The following is a 22,474-nucleotide window of genomic DNA, read 5'->3' as shown; positions in this document are numbered from 1 at the left end:
GCCCGCCCGCGTGCCTGCCAGCCAGCCGGGGAGGCGCCGCGCGCCCCCAACTCGCGCCCGCCCGCCCGAGTCACCGCTCCCCGCGGCCCCCGCCCCGCTCCGCTCGCGCCGCCCCCAGCCCCCGCCCGCGCCCCCTCGGCCCGCCCTCTCCTCCCGCCCCTCCCCCGTCCTCCGCGCCCTCCCTTCATTCCACAAGTGTCGCTCCGCTCTCCGCTCTCTCCGGCGCACTTGGCGAGCTGGAGAGCGGAGCGGACCCGGCGAGCGGACGCGGGGCGGCGGGTCCCGAGCCGCAGGCGGAGGGGGGGGACGCAGGCAGACCGAGTCTCTCCGGTTCTTCTCCACCGTTCTCCCCTCCTCCCCGTGGCTCGCCGGACCTGCACCCCGCGTTCGTCCGGCCCCCGCCCCGCCGTCCTCTCCCGCCCCCCCCTCCCCGCCCGGCCCGGCCCCGCGCGCTCCTCCCCGGCCCGGCCCCTCGGCGCGCGGCGCGCTGAAGGCGAACGCAGGCTGAGCCGAGCGCCGTGGCCGCCGACCCCCGGGCGCCCCGCGCGGCTCCCTGCATGTGCGGCCCGCGGCGGCTCGCAGCCCCCGGCAGCAGCCTCGGCAGCCTCGGCCGCGCCTCGAGAGGCGGCTGCAGCGGCTCCGGCTCCGGCTCCGGCGGCGGCGGCCGAGCGGTCGAGCCCGGGCTGGGAGACACGATGCGCCGCGTCCTCCGGCTGCTCCTCGGCTGCTGCCTTACCGAGCTGTGCGCCCGCGTGTGCCGGGCGCAGGAGCGAGCCGGGCTCGGGCCGCTGGCGCAACTGGGCGGCGTGGTGGTGCTGACGGGGGGCAATCGCTCCGGGGCGGCCTCGGGAGAGGCCGCCGAAGGCTCGGACGCGCCCCCGACCCGGGCGCCCACGCCGGACTTCTGTCGGGGCTACTTCGATGTCATGGGCCAGTGGGACCCGCCATTCAACTGCAGCTCGGGCGACTTCATCTTCTGCTGCGGGACGTGTGGCTTCCGGTTCTGCTGCACCTTCAAGAAGCGGCGCCTGAACCAAAGCACCTGCACCAACTACGACACCCCGCTCTGGCTCAACACCGGCAAGCCCCCCGCGCGCAAGGACGACCCCCTGCACGACCCCACCAAGGACAAGACCAACCTGATCGTCTACATCATCTGCGGGGTGGTGGCCGTCATGGTCCTCGTGGGCATCTTCACCAAGCTGGGCTTGGAGAAGGCGCACCGACCCCAGAGGGAGCACATGTCCAGGTGGGCTGCGCCCCCCTCCGCCCTCCCCTCGGGACTCCCCGCATCCCTCTTCCTTTTCCTCCAGTCCTCCGCGTCTCCCCACACCCGGGCTCTCCCCGCAGGGGGAGGTCCCCTTGAGAAGCCAACTTTGGCTGGCGCGCGCGGGGAAGGGGCGCGGGGTCTGGCCGAGGCGGGGGTGAGCTTGTGTGTGCGCGGTGGGGTCTCAGCCCCCCTTCCCTGTCGCGGAGATGGAGACGCAGTCTGGGGAGCCCGTGTCCCTAAAGTGTGGGCGGGGGGTTGGGAGAAAGGGGCCCATGTTCCCTCCCACTCCCCAACCTCCGATTCCAGAGAATAACCTCTAGGTAAACAGAGGCAGATGAACCTCAAAGGGAAGGGGGGCGTGTGTGAGGCCGCGCGCGTGAGGGAGGGAAATCGGACGACTGGCAAAAAGGAGAGTGGGAGCGGAGGGTGAGAACAAAAGCCTCGCGTGGGGGAATTGCGACTTCTGCTTTTCCTTCCTGTCCCCCCCCCCCCCAACCTCCGAGGCCGCGGCCAGCACTGTGCGCTGCGCCCCTGGCCAGGGGCTGGCACCGAGTCTGCGGGCCGCGGACCCTCCCCCTTCGCCCCACACCCCTGCACCCTGATTCGTCAACTTTCCCCCCTGGTTTTCTTCGTTATGCAAGTCGCAGCAGATGGGAGCCGGCAGTTAGAAATTAATGGAGCTATTTGCCTTTTGCGCGCGCGCTCGTGTGTGTGTGTGTGTAAATCCGCACAACTCAGTAACTTTGGAAGCGGAGGACGCAGCCACGAACCGTGTGGGTATGGGGGGGTGGGCATGTGCGTGTGCGTGTGCAGGTGTGAGAAGCCTGGGGTTGGTGCGAGGTCGTGGAGAAGCGGGGTCAAAGAAGCAGACAGGGCTGGGGTGAAACCTTAATTATCCCTTCTTTCCTCAGTCCGGGCACTGAAGTCGTCGTTGTACCCCCACCCCCTCTAGGGACCTGTGTGCATGTGTGCCTGCGCGCGCGCCGTGTGTGCACGCGCTCCTGTGCGTGCCTTAAAAAATCCGAACAAAGACACCCACCCAAAATAGGCGAAGGAACATCACCACCTCAGTAGTAATTATTTTCTATTTATACGCAGAGTATCTGATGATTTTTTTTCTTCTGTCCCCTCAAGGGGAAGGACTTTGAGGGGAGGGAAGAGGTGAGGAAGTGCTGGCTGGTTTGGATAGAGAGTGGGGTTTGAGATTCAGAAACGAGCTTGTGGGGATTCAAGAAATTCAAGTCTATCCGAGGAGCCAGGAGCTGGCCCTGCCCAGGTCCTTAAGCCCCAGAGCGCCCAACTCCACCAGCTGGGTCTTCTGGGGGAAGGCTGCCAAGGTCGGTGTTACGTGTAGAGTGGGAAATGGATGGACAAAGGTCCACAGCAGTCGTGTCCTCTTGTCGGGAAGTTGCTCAGAGACAGGCAGGCTGCCATGCCGTGAATGCCAGCCCAAGTCGTCCCCAAGCCTTTTGTGACCCGAGCCAGCTCTCCGACCCCCTCCCAGGCGTGGGAGGAGGGGTGATGGAGGACAAATTAGCCTTTGAGGGTGTGTGTGTGTGTGGGGGGAGAACCTCTTTGGCCCCGGGCCAAATTGATCACCAATTCCTCAGGACCCACGAAGCACCCAAATTCCTTCTTGTGCCCCCTGCCAGCTCTGTTCTATTATTTCTTTGAGGGGTCTGTGGGTTGAGTAGAGGGGGTTGCAGGTGCCAGGCAAGGTCTATTTACAAGCACCAATTAGGGAGTACTCAGTCCTGGGACAACAGTGCCCCCAGACAGGCTCTTCAGGTATGTATTTTGGCAATTCCAGAATATAGAAAGTGCATTGAAAAATGACTAGCAGCGGACTCTAGTTGGAGCAGATAATTGTTGATTTCTACTGGCCCCTTCTAAGGTTTACTTCCCCCCCCTTCCCAATCTTGTTGCTTTTTTTGGGGTGTGGGGGGGAGGGGAGAATCACCTTTAAGATCTTGTGGTGGTTGGGGGGGGGAGTCCCACCTTTAATTATTTAAATTACAATTTCTGGTAGGGTATGTGTCTATGTGTATTTGAAAAGTGTTCCAGGTGATCCTACCATTTAGACAATCACTGTGAAGGGGGGGTGGGGGGAATGACCAGACCAACACTTGCTGAGCACCGTGCTGACCAGGTGTGTGTATATGTATAGATGTGTGCATGTGTTGTGGGGGAGGGACTCATTTAGTTCTCAAGGCTACCTTATGAGACAGGTGCTTTTAACATCTATTTACATATGAGGAAATCACCATGCATATGAGGTGGTTTTTGCCTGAAGTCACATGACCAGAAGGTTGCATAGTTTCTAGTCTCCTGGTTTACACTTGTGCCTGCAGCAAGCAGATGTGTTTAGACCCAGCCTCAGGATTGGGGGTGGTGATGGTGTGTGTGTGTGGGGTATTAGGGTTCCATTCACAGAGATTCTGAATTAATAGATTAATAGGTTGGGAATGGGCCCCAGAAATTGGCTCTAACTCCTCTCTCTTCCCCCCACCCCTCCTTCTCAAATCGTCTACACTTTGGAGAAACAGATCTTGGGTTTGGGGGTTATTATGCACCGGGTCAGGAGATGGATCCTGAATCCAAGAGAAAGGAGAGGGGGTGGGGTGATTGCTAATTTGCCCTTCCTCACTTCTTTCTATGCGTGTGTAACCTTCATGTGTGTTGGGCTGCTCCGGGTCTTCTCTGAATGCCTCCTCTTCAGCCCTTGTGTTCATCCAGAGTTGCCGCGTGGTAATTGGCTCATTAGCTCTTACCTGATCATCTGGTGCAGCCAGCACTCCAAGCTTGGCAGGAGGGAGAGACTGTCTGCTAGGGGGGCGAGGCAGCTTCCAGGTGAAAGGAACCTGCCCGCCGCAGCCTCTTCATTCCTGTCTGGAGCTGTAAGGGATGATGAGACAAGGGTTTCTCATGTTGCCTCCCCCCCCCCCCCCCGCCCAAAGTACTTATCAAGGACACAGCAGGTGGCTGCAAAACCATTGCACATTTGTGACCCCCCCCCCCCAATTTGATTTCCCAACAGAGCTCTCCAGCTCTGCAGCTTCAGATGATGAGAGTTGAGAACAGCAGACAGACAGACAGGGACAAGGGATGGGGAGGGCAGGGAGGGGTGGGGGCTTCTATGCAGCCCCAGGGTGGGTTTCCTGAGGAAAGGGTACATCTTTCGGCTCCCTGGGTATGGGGTTTTGTGTTGTCTGCCAGATATTTCCAGTTACAGATTTTTCTTTAAAGTTTTCCATCGGTCGTCATTGTGAACCATTGTAAACAGGCAAGGATCTCGCTGGAATAAGGAACCTTCCCGTGGCCTGTGCCCAGGCTAGAGTTTCTTAACCTTGGCATGTTCACTTCTGGGGCTTGATAATCCTCTGCGGTAGGGCGTTTGATTTGCTATCTGGCAGCCCACAGCCCACAGCTCAGTCACCAAAGTAAAAGAGAGAGAGAGAGAAAAAAAAATCTTCAGACCTTCCAAATGTAGAAGAGGAGAAAAAAAACAAACTACCCTTCAGCTGAGAACTACTAATATAAATTAGTTTTTAATGTTCTTTTTCCAAATTGGCTTAGTTTCTTTAATTTTTCATTCTTAGGTTTTTTTTTTCTTCTGCCCTCCCTCCTTTGTTCTCCCTTTTTACTTTCTCTCTTTTCCTTCCCCCCTCCCCCTCCTTCCCTTCTTTCGCTCTTTCCTCCCTCCCTTCCCTCCTCCCTCCCCCCCTTCCCTCCACCATCTCTTATCCTTTTCTTTCCTTTTTGGCTGCAGCATTTGAAAATAACTTGCAGACATGACAGTAAACCCCTAAGTACCTCAGCCTAGATCTCCCAAGACCAAGCACATTCTGTAGCACAACAGCTCCATCAGCCATGCTCAAGAAAGCACCACAATTCCCCGCTCTTTATTCTGGGCTACCCAGCCTGATCAGGATGTCCCCTCAGACCCCAGATGGGTCTCAGAGCTGGGAGTTTCTACTTGGGGTCCTGTCGTGGTGTGCTGCCCTTGGCTGCGAAATCTTGTCTCTTGTGCGCCTAAAATGTTTCACAGTCCACCATTAGAATCCCTTTCTGGCCTTTGGAGACATCCAGTTTCCAGCTTCCCTTCTAGAATTCCATAGGTCTGGTGGCCCTACCCCTGCATCTTCACACGTGGCCACAAGTGGCCCTGAGGTTCTTCTCCGTTCCACCTGCCAGCCGTGGAGAGACAGCCTGGTCAAACTGACTGGCCTGAATGGCATGGGCTTCAGTTATACTGAGGTCCAATCCCAGCTCAGTCACTCCCTCCCTAGCTGTGTGACCTTGGGAAGGTTGCTTCACCTCTCTGAGATTCCCGTTCTTGGAGAGTTCCCCAAGAACCAAGCTTGCTCAGCCATGATGACCTTTTCTCATGTTCTTTTTGGAATTTGTCCTCTCATGTCTACCGAGCAGAGTGATGTCTGGATCTCAGTGTCCAACCCTTGGCTCTGTGTCACTGGCCAAGTCTCCTAACCTCTCTGGCCTTGCACTTAGCTCAGTGCAGGAGGAGCTGGCAGGTTCAGCATAGAGAGGAGAGGTTGGAATCTGTCTAGCTCCAACACCCTGCAAAGTGTTGTCTGGGTGATATCGAAGAACCCTGGCTTGGATTTGCAATTTTGCCATAAGCTGATGTGTAAATTCTCATTTAATTTCACACCCCTCCCCCACAAGGTAGGTTCTGTGACAGGCTGCCATTTGCAGAGAGGCACGGAGGAGGGTTGCTTTCCAAGAGACACCAGCTTCCTGGCTGTGGAAGGAGCTTGGTTTCAGAGCCAGACAGTGCGAGGCAGAGGGCAGGACCCGGACAGCTAAGCAGCCGGGCCTTTGCATTGAGATCTGTGGACGGCCCGCCAGCCCCCTCCCCTCCCATCCCCATGCCAGCCCTGCGCACAGACCATGCGTGCCTTAGCCCCGGTTCAAGGAGCTGCTGGAAGATCAAGCCCAAGCCGAGGAGTATATATATTTTTTACATCTGCACCTGGCTGGGCCAGGTCTCTTGGTGGAGGTGTTGGTGAGCAGTGACCTTGAGGGCAGGAACCACCGCGGTGTTTGAAGCTCTGGCCACTGAAGGCCAATAGAGATCATGTGTCATTCTTTTGCTCATCTTCAAACAGAATAAAGCAAAAACAAAAAAATCCAAGCTGGGAAGTGGCACGGCAGAGTCTGGAGAACTAGAATCCTCTGTAAAGAAAGATTCAATATCCCTCTTTCCCGTGCCTTGTTGTTGTTTTTTATTTTCTTTTTGTTTTTATTGTCTCCCAGTGTCTCTCCATTTGTTTGCCACTGCTTAGAGACTGATTCCCTTTGCTTTTTTTGTGCCAGTTCTGGGGGTTGAACTTAAGGGCTTGGGGGCTGTCTCTGAGCTTTTTCACTCAAGACTAGCACTCTGCCACTTGGGCCACACCCTCTACTTTTGGCTTTTTGCTAGCTAATTGAAGATAGAAGTCTCGTGGACTTTCTTGCTTAGGATGACTTTAAACAGTGATCCACAGATCTCAGACTCCTGAGTAGCCTGGATTATAGGCCTGAGCTACGGGCACCTGGCATAGCGCTCTGTTTGGGAACATCGCAATCTTCTATCCGCACTCTGTGATCGTAAAGTAAAGCAACTCTTTTTTCTCATTTCCACCTTGGGGTTCTTGCTTTGGTTTCAATTCTCTTCCATCAGAATTCAGATGGCAACTTGTCACCAAGTGTTTGTCTGTCATTCAAGTGTCAGCTCCAGCGTCTTTCCCCCAGACGTCTTTTGCTGACCCCTCAGCCTTAGTTGTCCCCTTCTCACTTCCCCCTTCTCCCTCCCTCTCCGTGTATCAAGATCACCTGCTTCACTCTGTATTGTGGTTTAACATGAGGTTAGTAACTTGTTGATTGGCTAGTTTGCCCTACTGTGATCATCACAGGAAACAAGGACATGATTGTCTTGTCTTTGTAGCTGTGTGCTGATGCCCAGGACATTGATGTTTCTGGTTTCTGATGCCCTGCTATACACAGTTACACGGTACATCCCTCCATTCACAAATACAACTGGATCCCTGAACACCTGCTGCATGCCTATGGCACGCATGCAGAGCTCCAGGCTCCAGAACAGTCTATGGTAGCAGAGGTATTTCTGCCTCTGCAGAGCCAGCAGGCAAGATATCAGGGAGAGATAACACACAAGGAAACCTGCCAGAGAATCAATCCTGAGCCCAGTCTGGTGAAATTGCTGGTATTCAATCATTCTTCAACTTCAGACAGGAGAGTGTTAACATAGGGGCCTGGAACGGAGCTAAGGAATATCACGGCATCCATGTGTAGCCTTTTCTGTTTTCTTTCTTTTTAGTATTTCTTTTTCCTTTTTTCTGGTCCTAGGCCTTGGACTCAGGGCCTGAGCACTGTCCCTGGCTTCTTTTTGTTCAAGGCTAGCACTCTACCACTTGAGCCACAGCGCCACTTCTGGCTTTTCCTATATATGTGGTGCTGAGGAATTGAACCCAGGGCTTCATGCATGCTAGGTGAGCATTCTACTGCTAAGCGACATTCCCAGCCCCTGTTTTGCTTTTTTCAAGACAGGATCTCACTGTATAGTCCAGACTGCCCCTGAACCCACCACCTTCCTGCTTCCGTCTCCTCAGTGCTGGAATTACAGGTGTGTGCTACTGTACCTGCTTTACTTCTGCTTTCTTGTGCTTGCCCAGCTCTGCCTAGCCTGTGGACTTGTTGGGAGTGTGAGTGTGTAATGTGTACTTTTCAAGTCACGTGTTTGCGTTGTGAAGGTTAATGTGGTCAAAAAAGGACACGGTCTCTTAGGAGAGGAACACAAAGGTACAATGCCTACTTGCATGCGATCTTATAAAATAATATTTGTCAAAATGAACTCCAGGAAATGGAAACAAGTTTTTTTTTCTTGTTCATGCATCTGGTTTGAGGAGGGAAGCAGGGGCACAGAAATGGAGGGACAAAGGGTGAACAAATGCAGCAGTGGTGCTCACCGGACACTGTGGAAAATGAGCTCTACAACTTGTGAGTGGGGACGGGAGAGAAAAACTGGGAGAGAGCCAGGAAAGGGGTGACACAGTCCAAAAAGAAATGTAATTGTTACCTGACTTAGGCAACTATAACCCCTCTGTACATCACTTTTATAATAACAGTTAAAAAAAAAAAGGACCCAGCCTGTAGGACTGGGGCATGAATAGCTGTAATGCAGGCAGTACCCGGGGAGGGTGGTGCTGACAGGCACCTTGCTTGGCCCCAGTCCCTGATTCTTAACACTGGATAGGGCTGGACTAGTGCAGAAGACCGTACTATCATCCACGTAGTTAAGCTGATCTCCCTCCCCTTCCTCCTACCCCTTGCCACTGGAGTTTAAAGTCAGGCCCTCTACCACTTGAACCATGGCATTTTGCTGCAGCTTTGTTTTGCTGATAAGGGTCTTGCACTCTTGCTTAAGTCCACCTTCTCTACTTAAGATCCTCCTACCAACCACCACCTCCGCTATAGCTGGGATTACACGCGTGTTCCTGTAAATTCGGCTTGTTCCATGGGGAGGGTCTCACTTAGCTCTTCCCTGAACTGGACTTGAACTGCGATCTTCCTGTCTTCTGCCATCTTAAGTCGCCGGAAGGATGAGAGGTGTGTGTGTATTGTCATGCCGGGTTCAGATTTCTTGTGTTTTTAAGGATGGAAAGACTGTACACAGAATGGGTGTTTTCTTTTCCCAATGCTGTGTAAGTTTATGCAGTCCTTGGAATAGGCTGGCCCTGCAGACTTTTTGTCCACTGCATATTCTGGGAACGGTGGACGAGCTTGGGGGGGGGCGGGGAGTGGAGCAGGGGAGGGGGACCATTCTTGGCTTTGAGCCTGGGGCATGACCCAATGTTGAGCACTTTGGAGAGGCCCAGGGACTCTGTAGATGGCAGTGTGGGCCACCTTCATGGTAGTCACCCCGATTACCTTCCTTTACTATCTTCCTGAACTCTCTTAATGCTTTTATTTATTTTTGGTGGGGGACCCCCAAATCTGGGGGACTTCCTGGCTTCTTGATCAAGGAAAATGCACAAATAATTTTCCATTCAATTACAGAGGAATTCCACGATCCCTTGACGCCCAGGATGAAGAGCCTGTTTAGCAGTGCGGAAAGGCGAGTTAGGTGGGGGAAGGCCTTTGTCCCCCGTCTCACAGCTTCCCCGCTTGCCGCACAGAGGTAGGAAGGAGCCTGAACTTGGATTTCAAAACTCTGCTCAGGCCCTCGGCTGATTAGCCTGGCTGGTTGACTTGGGGCAGTTTTTCTTTCCTTTACAACGAGGGACAAATATCCACACCTTGAAGTGCCCTCCTCTTGGCCTGCCCGACTCCAGTTTCATTGGTATCCCTGGCTGTTCTTCAAGTATCTATCTCTTTCCTGCCTCAGACCCTTTGCACCTCCCTGTGTCCTTCCTGAGATGCATTCTCCGTGCTCTCCGTGTGTGGGGGGTCCGGGTTCTGTGACTTGCTCAAACACTCGTGAAGACAGTGGACTTATACCCAGAGGAAAGGTTTTATATGAGTGCAGAGTTCTGGAGGGTTCCTGGCCAGCAGGCCTTGTTACCTCTGGCCAAAGAATCAGAAAGGAAGAGGAAGAGAGGAGGATTCCAGAGTCTTCCTTCAAGGCCATGCCCCACTGGTGACCTGAAGACCCACCTCCCAGCCAGCCCGACCTCTTCCAGCTCCCACCATCTCCCAAGAGTGCCACACTGGGGACTGAGCTTTAACACACAGGCCTTCCGGAACCTTCCAGATGCAAACTATACCATTGTGTGACTGAATCCTGAATCCTCCTTCCTCCCTCAAGTATCACCTCTTCATGAAGTCTGAGCATCTCTCAATTTTTTTTTAAAGTATATAATTTAGTGACTTTTGTTATAACCTCAACACTGCAAAACCACGATCACTATTTCAGTCATTTTAATGGTGCCTCATCAAGCTGAAAAGAAAACAACTTACCGTATCTATGAGCCATCCCTCCCCTCTTAACCCTCGGCCTCCGGCAACCTCGAGCCACCGCTTGTTCTCTCTCTGTGGAACTGCCTGTTGTGGACATTTTTGCGAAAACGGAAAAGTAGAGTTCGTGGCTTTTCGTGTTTGGCTTCTCTGGCTGAGCTTCTCGTATGGCTGGTATGGGCTCCTCCCCCACCCCCGCTCCCTTTTTGTGGCCTAGTACTATTCTGTGTCATATCACACACGTGTGTTTGTGTGCACTCATCTGTACGTTGGCAGACCTTTGGGTTGTGTCTTGGCATATTCCTGGCTCTTGTGGGGAAAAAAGGCTGCTATGCGCCGGTCTCTTTTGATGGCATTACTCTCTGTGTGCTTGCTTATGTTATGTGCCGCCTTTACTTATTGGACATGTTATTCATTTATTTATTTATTTTCTTATTCTCTCCCATAGAATGTAAGCTCCAGGAAGGCTGCGGCTCAGTCAGCTTTGCACAGCTGTGTCCCCAGGGCCTCTCTTCCTGCATGGCACACATAGTCGACAATAAACATTTATTGAATGAACTAATGATCGAGAGCTGTTGTTTTTCTCCTGTTTCTTAGTGGATTCCATTTTTTTTTAAAAATGTAATTCATTGCAAAGCCTCTTTCTGGGCCGACCTATGTCTGTTCTCCACTGGAGACTTCTCACCAGTCATGGTTCTTGCCATGGTTCTTAAATGGTCATTGTATCATCATCAGACTTTACCTCTGGCCTCTGTTGTTCTAGCAGAGTCTCAAACTTGAGTCTACAGCAGACACCTAGGGAGGGCCTAGGAAAATAGCTCTACAAGGCCCAATCCGGGAGGGGGGGGGGCGTGTTCTGACCTTGTAAGGTGTAAATGGATCCAGCAATACCCATCAAGCTCCTGGGTGGTGCCGATGCATTGCTGGACAGAGGTCAGGGTGAGACTCTCCTTCTGAGGTTGGTAGGTCTCAGCAGGCAGGCTGGAGCTGTCGAGTTCATAGGTGATTGGTGTGGGCTCCCCTCCCCCCTACAGCTCCTCTTCCTTTCCTATCTCCCTTTATGTGAGCTCCCAGGGTCTGATTATCTAGGGACATCTGGGACATTCCAAAACATGGCCTTGTCACTCTTTGAGTATGTGTAAGAAAAAGTCTATATGAAGATGTCCATTGTACTGGTGGTCAGTGGTCAGAGGCCATCCAGATGTCACTAAGTATAGAAACATGTAACGGAGTTGGGTGTTCAGGTTGGTAATGAGCCGGCTGGATGTTGTTAGCTGGCATCCATTCTGGGTGGTTGGTTCGTATCATCTTGCTAGTGGTTGCTGCCCATGGAACCCATTCTCCTTGCAGGTGAGTGAAATACAGGGGCTGCCCAGGGTGAGGATGGATGTCTGGAAGGGAGCAAGAAGATGCTTCCTTCACCCATAGGGGACTAGCCCTCTTGTGTGTGCAAAAGATAAAGGTAGAATGAAGTTTATGGTTAAAACACCATCGGGGCAAAGATACTTATATAAGCAATAGTGTCTACAATATTTTGCATCTTTTAAAGGTATTGGTATATCAAGGCATACCCACAACGGAGGGTAGATGAAGAGGGAGAAGTATTTGGCTGATCTGGTTGGTGATGGTTGTCTCTGTTCCATGTGAAAATCCTGAGCCGCTCTCCTAAGCGCACATCTAGCTGTGATGGTCATTGATCAGGGTTGAACTGTGTCCCCATCCTCTCAAGGTGACTGAAAGCCAGGTGCTGGTGCCTCATGCCTGGAATCCTTTAGCCACTTAGAAGGCTAAGATCTGAGGACTGTGGTTCAGAGCCAGCCCAGGCAGGAAAGTATGTGAGACCCTGAACTTCAATTAACCACCAGAAAGCTGGAAGTGGAGTTATAGGCCCATGTGGTAGAGTGCTAAATGTCAGCTGAGTTCAAGCCCCAATACTGGCCCCCCAGAGGACTGAGATACCATTCACTGGCTGTGTGGCCTTGAGCAGGTTCATTTCCTTCAGCCTTTTTTTCTCCCCTCATCTTCAGAAGGGTCACGATTCCCCCATAATGTCTTGCTTTGTTAAGGCACATAATGTGGTTAGTGTAATCATGATTGGATTATGGTAAGTACTCCATAAATATTGGTTCATTGCTGTTCTTGAGGATCAGTATCTGTGTTAGATATAGCACAGGATTGGATATGTGGTGTATGTTTTTATCATTGAACTCGGCAGCTCCCCGGGGGGCAGATGGCGCCTGTGTGACATGGCCGTTGTGAAAAGCAAGGGAAACAATCTCTATGGAGTCACTCTGTCCCCTCTGAGTGCCATGAGTTTATGCTGTCTCTCTCTGTCCTGCTCCAAACAGAATGAGATTTTTCCATTGAGCCAGCAGCCTTGTCTTTTGTTCACGAGGCCAGGGCTTGGTGCATGGCAGGTGTGGATGGCTCTGTTTAATGAACAGATCTCAATTTCTTCTTCTTCTTTTTAACAGGGCCCTGGCAGATGTCATGAGGCCCCAGGGTCACTGCAACACTGACCACATGGAAAGAGACCTGAACATCGTTGTCCACGTTCAGCATTACGAGAACATGGATACGAGAACCCCCATAAATAATCTTCGTAAGTAGGGGGTACATGCCCCGCTTGGGGTCCTACGTGATGACCTGTATGGTGGTCTCATTGCTGGCTTTCCTAGTGTATGTTTGGGTTAGTTACAGGGCTTCTCTTTGCTGATGGGATAAGAAGTTTTCATTTGTCTCTTCTGGATGGAGCTGTGAGAGGCATCATGGAATTTCAATGGATTGCCTTCTCTGTTAGTGATCTACCTGGCTTTAGTCTCTTCCAGTTGGGTTCTGTGTTTTCCCTGCCTGGTTCCCCTTGGTGTGTCTATTGACTGAGAACTTTCCTGGTTCATTTGTCATGGAGGAGCACTTGGTTCATCCACACATTACTTTTGTTTGCTCCTTTGGGGTTGCTAATCTGTTCGCCAATCATTTATGTTGTTGGCTCATGTCCACATGATTAGCCAATGGTCTTATCATTTTTTTTTGGACTACTATTGTACCTTCTGAGGTTGACCAGTTGTTCCTTTTAAGTTTTGGGCTGTTTTCAATGAACAGATGCCAGTATGGATTTTTTAAAAAATCTATTCAAAGTAAAAAAAAAAAAAAAAAAAGAGTTTGAATTAAAAAAAAAATAGCCCACAGAGTTGCAGCCATGTTGGTTTGGGGTACATAGAAATGATACATGCTTCAGCAGTGGCAAACTTGGTTTGTTGCTCCAAAAAAGAATTGTATTATTGTAGGTGTTCTTTGGGGCAACTGGTGAATTCTTGGGAATATTGGTGTACTTCAAAGGACATTCCTTCTGTGTGTGTGTGTGTGTGTGTGTGTGTATACATATACATCATAATATATACATACATAATTACATTATATTTACATATATACACAATATACTCTCTATGTACATATACATATGTATATACATACACACATATATAGCAGAGTAGTAGACACATTCATCAATGGGAATAGAGGAAAAATAAGATGGTGTTATTTTTGACAATAATGTACTCCTGGACATAAGTGTATATCCGCCCAAATAAATGATTATTCTCAGCATTATTTATGCTGGTATTGGGGCTTGAACTGAGGGCCTGGGCACTGCTCCTGAGCTTTTTCACATAAGGCTGGTGGTTAAGCCCTTGAGCCACTGCTCCATTTCTGGCTTTTTGGTGGTAATTGGAGATAAGAGTCTCATAGACTCTTCTGCCTGGGTTGGCTTTGAACCTCAAACCCCAGCCTCCTGATTTGCAAGTATTATTATATGCATGTGTCACTGGCTCTTGGTTCCAGCAATCATATTTCCAAGTAACCCCACATTAGAGCCGTGTCTTAGAGGGGTTGGTTCAAAATAACAGCAGCTGTAGTAAACAATGCTGCAATGAACATGGTTGTGCTGGTCGCTTTAGTGTGCCCTTGTTTGTGTTCTATTGGGTAAATGTCCAGGAGTGGAATTGCTGGGTCATAGGAAAGCTTTATGTTTAGTCTTTTGAGGAACCTCCATACCACTTCCCAGAGAGGTTGAACAAGTTTTATGTTCCCATACATAGTGTAGTAGCATTCTTTTTTGCAACATCTCTGGCAGCATCTGTTATTGTTAGTTTTCTTGATAATGGCCATTCTAACTTGGGGTGAGATGGAATCCTAATGTTATTTTGATTTGCATTTCTTTTATGGCCAGAGATGTTGAATGTTTCTTCATATATCTATTGGCCATTCTTACTACTTCTTCTGAGAAGTCTGTCTTTAAATCTTTAGCCCATTTATTAATAAGGTTATTGTGTCTTTGAGGGTTTATTTTTGGTTTAATTTTTTGAATGTTAAGTATATTTTAGACCTGAGGCGCTTGTCTGATGCTTGGCTGGCAAAAAAAAAAAAAATCTCCCATTCAGTGGGCTTCAGCCCAGCTGCCCCTTAGTGGAAAGACGGATCAAGAAAACATGATACATGTATGAAATGAAATTCTACTCCTCCATCAGAAAGCATGATATTGTGCCATTCATAAGGAAATAGAAAGACTTGGAAAAAATATATTAAGTAAGCCAGACCCAGAGAAACATAGGTTGCATGGTTTCCCTCATTCATGGTAACTAGAATGTGCCTATACATCTACAAGGAAACACACTGGATGGTAAAAGAAAAAAAAATACACTGGGACATGATAAATTAGATAGGTCTCTGGGCACTCACACAGTGAGACCAAAGAAGTACATTCTTAGGAGAGGATCATGTAGGCACAGTAGCTATGTGCATCTGACCATGTGAAATCATATTTATCAGAAAACAAAGTTTTTTTTTCCCCTCCTGGTTGCTGTTTGTTTTTTTTTAATTTCCTTTTGTCTTGTTTGTTTATCTGTCCTTGTAGGTGTAAGGGGAGGCCCAGAAATGGAGGGGCAAAGGATGAACAAATGCATCTGTGGTGCTCACTAGACACTATATTGCAAATGAGCTATACAACTTAGAGGTGAAGATGGGAAGGAAAAACTTGGAGAGAGCAAAGAAGGGGGTGACATTGTTCAAAAGAAATGTACTCTTTACCTTACTTATGTAACAGTAACCTTTCTGTATATAACCTTTACAATAACAATAAATTTAAAAACAACAACAAAGTAACAGCAGCCAGACAATGCCAGGGTGCATTTGGCTGTGGTTGGTTTCTGAAGACAGAAATATCCTTGGCATTGCATGTTTTGTTTTGTTTTGTTTTTATAATCTGGGTGATCTTTATTGATGTTGAACCTCTTCTGTAAGTTGCATGTGTGTTTGTATCTATTTACGTATGTATGTATTTATTGATAAATCATAGTTTTGGACTAAGGTTGCAAATTTTTTCCCACACTTTTTTTCTCTCTCATTACTAAGGATTGAATTCAGGGCATTGTGCTTGCTAGGCAGGTATGCTACCACTTGAGCCTCAGCCTAGGTTGTGAATTTTCTGTGCTCAGTGAGTTAAATCATGGAGTTTAAGCTGTGTGGTACGAGTTCTTCAGTCCTGCATGCAGACAGCTTGCCTGGTTTTAGAAATTGTGGCAGTTGTAAAGTCAGTGTTTATATGGGTCACCAAATTGAATGTTTTAGGCTTCATTATATCCAAGCATTTGGTATTACTCATATAGCAACTGGATCATAAAATGGCATTTGACATAGCTACATTTTAGAGCAAAAGTATACTCACAATTGGAAACTTAATAATCAGATTAACAGCCCTGAAAGATATGGTATATGGTGGTGTTTGTGACAAGACCATTGCTGTGTCCAGTTCTGGCTTCGATGGGAATGGGCATGTGTGCTCTTTTGGCTGGCTCAGGGAAACAGGCTGAACCCCCAACCTATGAACCTATGAACCTATGGATCCTTAATACCGTCGGTGAGTGATGGAGCAGAGAACTCCAATGATGTGGAGTCACTGACATTAAAAGGTGAACCTGCTTCACAGGGTTTTAGTTTGTTTTCTTGTGCCTGTCCTGGGGCTTGAATTCAGGGCCTAGGCACTGTCTCTGAGCTTTAGTGCTCTAGGCTAGCATTCTACCACTTAAGTCACAGCATCACTTCTGTTGGTGTGTGGTGTGTGTGTGTGTGTGTGTGTGTGTGTGTGTGTGTGTGTGTGCTTAATTGGAGATAAGAGTCTCATGGACTTTCCTTTCTGGAGCTGGCTTTGAACCACAAGCCTCAGATCTGTCTCCTGAGTAGCTGGGATTATAGGCTTGAGACATCAGTGCCTGGCTTCATAAGATTTTTTTTTTCACTTGGCGTTGCAGTCTCCTGAAAGGTTTTAAATCATACCACTCAAGTGGTATCACAAACTCATTAAGGTTGTTCATTGAATAATAAGCAAGTTTCAGCAGTCCACCAGGAAGAAGGGCAGGGTACTTCATTGATGTTGGTTAAATAAGCGCCTTTGATTTAACATGGTACTGGAAAGCAAATTACTATTCAAGAGATGGCTGTCCAGGTACTAAATAATTCCAGAGTCTCTTGGGACAGGCCGCCTTGATTTGTTTATGATTCTTGCTTTGGGTCTGTGATTGTCTGAATAATCAGCGATTTTTATACTAAAAGAGAAAGCATCTGTAACAGACTACTAGGCAGAATGGCACTAGAACATTTGTGGCAAACTCTATGGGAGAATACACAGAGTAATGCCACACATTCATGTTGTGTTTCTCCAAGAATTTCCACCATTATTCATTTCATACAATCCAATCCTGCTTGGGCTAACACAGTCTTTTTGTTTTTGTTCCCTAGCATAAAAAAAGTAAGAAATGAGCCGGGTGCCTGTGACTCACACCTGTAATCCTAGCTTCTCAGGAGGCTGAGATCTGAGAATCCCACTTTGAAGCTAGCGTGTGCAGAAAAGTCCCTGTGAGACTCTTCCCTCTAAAAAACTACTCAAAAAATCTGGAATCAGCACTGTGGCTCAAGTGGTAGAGGGCTAACTTTGAACACAAAGAAGCTCAGGGACAGTGCCCAGGCCCTGAGTTCAAGCCCCAGGACTGACTGGCAATTAAAAAAAAAAAAAAAGAAACATGTAACCATTGACATATTTACATTAGTCAGTTTAATTGATATTCAGTCTTTAACAGGAAGAACAGACTTCTATGTAATAGCTTGTTTATCTTTTTATTGATATGTGGGGAGTGCTTTATCATAGGCACAGAAGAAGAAATGATTTGGGTACTTTATGGAGAGATAGGAGATGATTGATATTAATTCGTTTCTAGGGGCCAAAGTAGGTAAGAAATCTGGAGCCCATTTTGACTGATAGAGAAGAAGGAGCAACCTGATAACCAGGAAATTAAACCAGCCCTCCATGGCAGAGTTAAAAATGCACCCATTATAGGAACTTTATAAAAATAGAAAGAGCAGTGCATGAGTTTGCGTTATACCAAGAAAGGCATAGCATGCTGTTTTTAGGTCATAATTTGCTAAGCATCTTAAGTTGCCAGAGTAGAATGGGGTTTGGTTGTCTCTATTGTGTCAGGTTTTTTTGGTTTTGTTTTTTTGTTGGTGGTGGGACTTGAACTCAGGGTCTGGTCTCTGTCCCTGAGACTCTGTGGTTTTTTGAGTGATTAATTGGAGATAAGAATCTCACGAGGACTTTTCTGCCCTGGCTGGCTTCAAACCCTGATCCTCAGATTTCAGACTCCTGAGTAGCTAGGATTACAGGTGTGAACCATCGGCATCTGTCCTGAGTGTCAGTTTTGTCTCTGTTAATGATTCAAGAAAATTCTAACCTCTCTATCTCTGGCCTCCTCCTCTTATTACTAATGCTAAGACACAGTCTGACTTTTGCCCATGTAAGGTCCAACTGCTGTCCAATTAACTTTCATGGTTGAAATCTAAGTGTTGGGTGCCTAGGACGGAAAGTGTCAATGTGGGCAAATTTTGGCTCACCTCTTTAGTAAATTTTCTGGGGTTAAATTTTTCCTGTGATATATGGGAATTTGTCTTTTTATGTAAGCCTGGATTTTTTTCTTTCGTTCTGTCACTTGTTTAGTTTATGTTCTTTCCAGGTATTCAGTGACTGTTGCTTAAAAATATTTAGCACCATCATCAAAGGGGCCCTGGCCTCTGTGATGAGGCCCTGGAGATGCTGGTTTTCTGCAGGCCCTGCTCTGCTTCTGCATAATTACAGCTTGCTTCTGGAAGCTCACTGTGTCCTCAAGTTCTAGGAACAGTCCCTGCCCCCCCTCCCCTGACCTCCCTCCCTCCCCCTCCTTCAGGAATGAGGGTGAACATAGCCCTGTCCAGTGACGTTGTTGTTTTTTCAATGCTGGTCCTGGGGTTTGAACTCAGAGCCGGGAAGCTTTTATGTTCAAGGCTTGCACTCTACCACTTGAGTCACAGCTCTACTTCTGTCCTTTTGCTTTTTTTTTGGAGGGGGAAAGGATTTGTTTTTGGTGGTGAAATGGAGATAAGAGTCTTACAGACTTCTGTGCCTGGGCTGGCTTTGAACCTTGATCCTCTCAGATCTCAGATTCCTGCATAACTAGCATTACCAGTAGGAGCCACCAGAGCCAGGCCCCTCTAGTGTTCTTAATGCTGGAAGATGGGGGCAAAGGGTCATGAATATCACCTGGACCAACATGTCTCAACTCATTTCTTTAAAAAAATTATTACCCTTAGCTGTACAAGAGAGGTCATTTCACAAAGCAGTATATGAAGACAGTGCCTCTTGATCTGTGTCACCTTCAAATATTCTTACCTCTTTTTGACCCACCTCTTCCCTTACATTTCCCAATTTTGTGGCATATATAACAACTTCTCAAGTACATTCTCTCCTCCTTCCCCCTTCATTGTCTACTGTAAGAGCAAAAAGGTGAGAGAAAAGCATAAGGGGGGGGGGCGTCCAAATAGAGAGGAAAAAGGCGAAACTCCCTTTTTGCAGATGACACAATCCTGTAACTCAATTCATTTCTGTCTTTTTTTTTTTTTTTCCTGGTGCTGGTCCTGGGCTCTGTCCCTGTCACTGCAGTCTGCTGAACTACTTGAGCCACAGCTCCATGTCAGCCTTTTCTGAGGAGTAGATTGGAGATAAGATTTTATTGCCTGGGCTGGCTTTGAACCATGATCTTTAGATCTCAGCCTCCTGACTCTCTAGGATTTATAGGCCTGAGCCACTGGCACCTGACTTCATTTCTTAATGACACATTTTTTTTTAAAAAGTATCTTTTTTCAGATTGCTCTGATTCACAGCAAAGTTGCAGCTCGTTGGACTCCTCCCAATCCCCTAACCAAGTTTACCCCCCCCCCCCCACTACAGGGTGACTGTCACAGCTCAATTGTGACACGTTCCTTTGAGCTATAATGTAGCCCTTGTTTGGATATTTCTAGTTCCTTCACAAATGTCCTTCTCTGCTCCAGGACTCGCGGTACCTGTGGGTAGAATTTTGGATTTGTAATATTCTCCGATAGTGTAGTAGACACATAAAATAGCACTAACTTCATGGTTGCAGTATTAAAGTGCTTGTAGGCACTTCCAGAGTCTGTTAAAAACATCCCTATAAACCACTTGCCTGGTTGCCAGGTGCCGGTAGCTCACATCTGTCATCCTAGCTACTCAGGAGGCTGAGATCTGAGAAATGAGGTTCGAAGCCAGCCCAGGTTGGAAAGTCAGTGAGACTCTTATCTCCACTTAAACATCAGCAACCACAAGTGGTGCTGTGGCTTAAAGTGGTAGAGTTGTAGCCCTGAGCAAAAGAGCTCAGGGACAGCACCCAGGCCCTGAGTTCAAGCCCTGGGACTGGCACGAATGAACAGTTTAGCCAATCAATGTTGAAATAGAAGCATTGGCTGCCTGGACTGTGTTGTGTGTTTTTTCCTCACAGGACAGCGCATGTGGTGTTACATGCGTGTGTGCACGCCTGCTTCAGTGTTTGGTTAGGGCTGCACTTCAGTCTGAGCAAGTACGATCTCACCCCAAACTGAGGACAGATGGCGTCCCACACTTGACTTTTGGAAGTGCTGGCGAGGATATCCCCACATATTTTTTAAAGTTGGGAGTAATTTCCTAGCTAGGGGGTGGGTAGGAAGGTAAACAGAGACACAAGGGTAGATGTACACGAGAGGGTAACATTCACATGGACTTCGTTAGGCACAGGGCTTGGCAGAATGCTCATGACCATCCTGGTGATGTTCTTGCCATTGTCAGGATGGGGAAACTGAGGCTCTGAAAGGGCCAGGGGCCCGCGATTTTAATCACTTCTTCCTGAGGTGCAGGATCTTGTGTCCGGTGTGGGTTGTTGAAGGAGGTGCTACGTCATCTGAAGGTCCACGGACACTAAAAAAGGGAGCCCTTCCACCGTGCACACCCCCTTCGCCCTCAGGTGCCCAGACCTCTTAAGAAGGGAGGGGGTGCGCACGCGTGCCAAGGGGTGCGTGCATGCACATGTGTGTTGCATGTACATAGGTGCACATGCACGAGCATGTGCACACATGCAATGTGCATGCGTGCGTGCACACATGTGCTCCAGTGTGGCTGTGTGCACATGGGCACATGTCATCCTGTGTTGTGGGTATGTATAATTGTACACACATGCACACACACGTGTTTATATGTGCTGCACGGTGTACACGTGTGTGCATGCATGTACACAAGTGTGTGTGTGTGTGTGTGTGTGTGTGTGTGTGTGTAGTGACTAATGCTTTTTATGCAGACAAGGACTAAAGAACCTGTCAGTTCCTCTCCATGGAAATGCTGGAGCAGCTGGTCCCCGTCTTAGCCTTTGTTCCCATTTTATGTTTCTCTTCTAGTCCCATTTAAGATATGAGAGCTATTGTTCTGTTAGGGGTATTGGTCTTAATATTTTATTTATACAGTCAGAATTTTGATGACATATCCTGACATATCTTATATTCCACTCAGAAACAGAGATTCTGTGTGTGTGTGTGTGTGTGTGTGTGTGTGTGTGTGTGTGTGTAAGTAAGCGACAGACAAACAGCCTTTCAAGGGGGAAAAGAGAATTACTTTCTGAAAGTCATCTCTTGGGTTCTTCTAGAAGACTGCTGTGAGCGCTGACCACATGGTATTGCCTAATCAGATTTGCTTCGCTGTTCTCTCCAGCTGCAGGACTCTGCAGAGAGAGCGCTTCAACACTGCTAAACACAGTGTCTGTGTGTGCTGGGGTGAAGGACACTGGGCTCTCATCCTCTCGTAGGGGGAGAAGCCTGCCCTTGCCCTTGTGTGCATTTCCTTTGGGGTAATGTTTTCATTATCTGAGATCTGTATGAAGCCATGTGACCCCAGGTGAATGACGGTGTGGATTAAGAAGTACAGTAGAGGGCTGGGGATATGGCCTAGTGGCAAGAGTGCTTGCCTCGTATACATGAGGCCCTGGGTTCAATTCCCCAGCACCACATATACACAAAATGGCCAGAAGTGGCGCTGTGGCTCAAAAAAGAAGCCAGGACAGTGCTCAGGCCCAGGCCCCGAGTCCAAGCCCCAGGACTGGCTAAAAAAAAAAAAAGAAGTACAGTAGATAACACACTGTTATCCATGAACTGTGTCAAGTGTGAACTGCGACCAAGTCTGGTAGCAGTGGTGCACGCCCGTAATCCCAGCCCTTGGGAGTTGGAGGTAGGAGGATGTAGAGAGGCAGGCTAGCGGGGTTACCTAGGGAGACCCCATCCACCCAGAGAAGAGGAAACTGACTCAGAGAATTGCAGCCACCGGCCCAAGGCCACAGAGATAGCTGGTGAGGAGTTAAGCTGGCGTCTCCCTGGCTTTGCCTCTTACAGTCTCTCTTCAGGACCTTTCTGGTGACTGTCCCAGGACCCACGGGGGGGCGGGGGAGGGGGAAGTCTACCCGCTTCTGCTTCCCTTCTTTCTTCTCCTTATCCATCGATTCCCCACGAGTGACATTCTGCATCTGAACACGCTTGATCCACTCCCACCCCTTTCCACCCCTCACCCCTTGAAAGGAAATCGCCATTCTCCTCCAGGATTCAGATCTGAGCTGTTTGCTGTCAGCAGTCAGTGCTGGGGAGGGGACACGCGTGCACACTCGTGGAGCTGGAAGGGGCGGGCCAGGGCAGATCCTGGGAGAGCTAAGGAGAAGGCAGCCCCATTGCAAAAGTGAGGGGAGTCTGCAGGTGGGGTGTGGGGGGTGGGGGGTGGGTGACTGGGAATGAGCACTTGGTCTCCTAAGAAAATGAAATTTTGTTGTGTGGGAGAAATACTCCCTA

The 22,474-nt window shown here is 48.9% G+C and overlaps 1 protein-coding gene across 2 annotated transcripts in view; it reads left to right on the top strand.

Moving 5' to 3' along the window:
- Window positions 1-695: 695 nt before the first annotated feature.
- Window positions 696-22,474, top strand: part of Shisa9 (shisa family member 9) — a 191,826-nt gene continuing 170,047 nt past the window's right edge. For both annotated transcript variants that reach the window (XM_048332581.1, XM_048332580.1), the window contains exons 1-2: window positions 696-1,249; window positions 12,718-12,845. In XM_048332581.1, the coding sequence (XP_048188538.1) occupies window positions 696-1,249; window positions 12,718-12,845 (682 nt within the window). The remainder of the gene's footprint in view (window positions 1,250-12,717; window positions 12,846-22,474) is intronic.

This window comes from Perognathus longimembris, chromosome 23 (genome assembly GCF_023159225.1).
Source record: "Perognathus longimembris pacificus isolate PPM17 chromosome 23, ASM2315922v1, whole genome shotgun sequence".
NCBI lineage: Eukaryota > Metazoa > Chordata > Mammalia > Rodentia > Heteromyidae > Perognathus > Perognathus longimembris.
The sequence above is the reverse complement of the archived record's forward strand: the minus strand, read 5'-3'. Positions and strand labels throughout refer to the sequence as shown.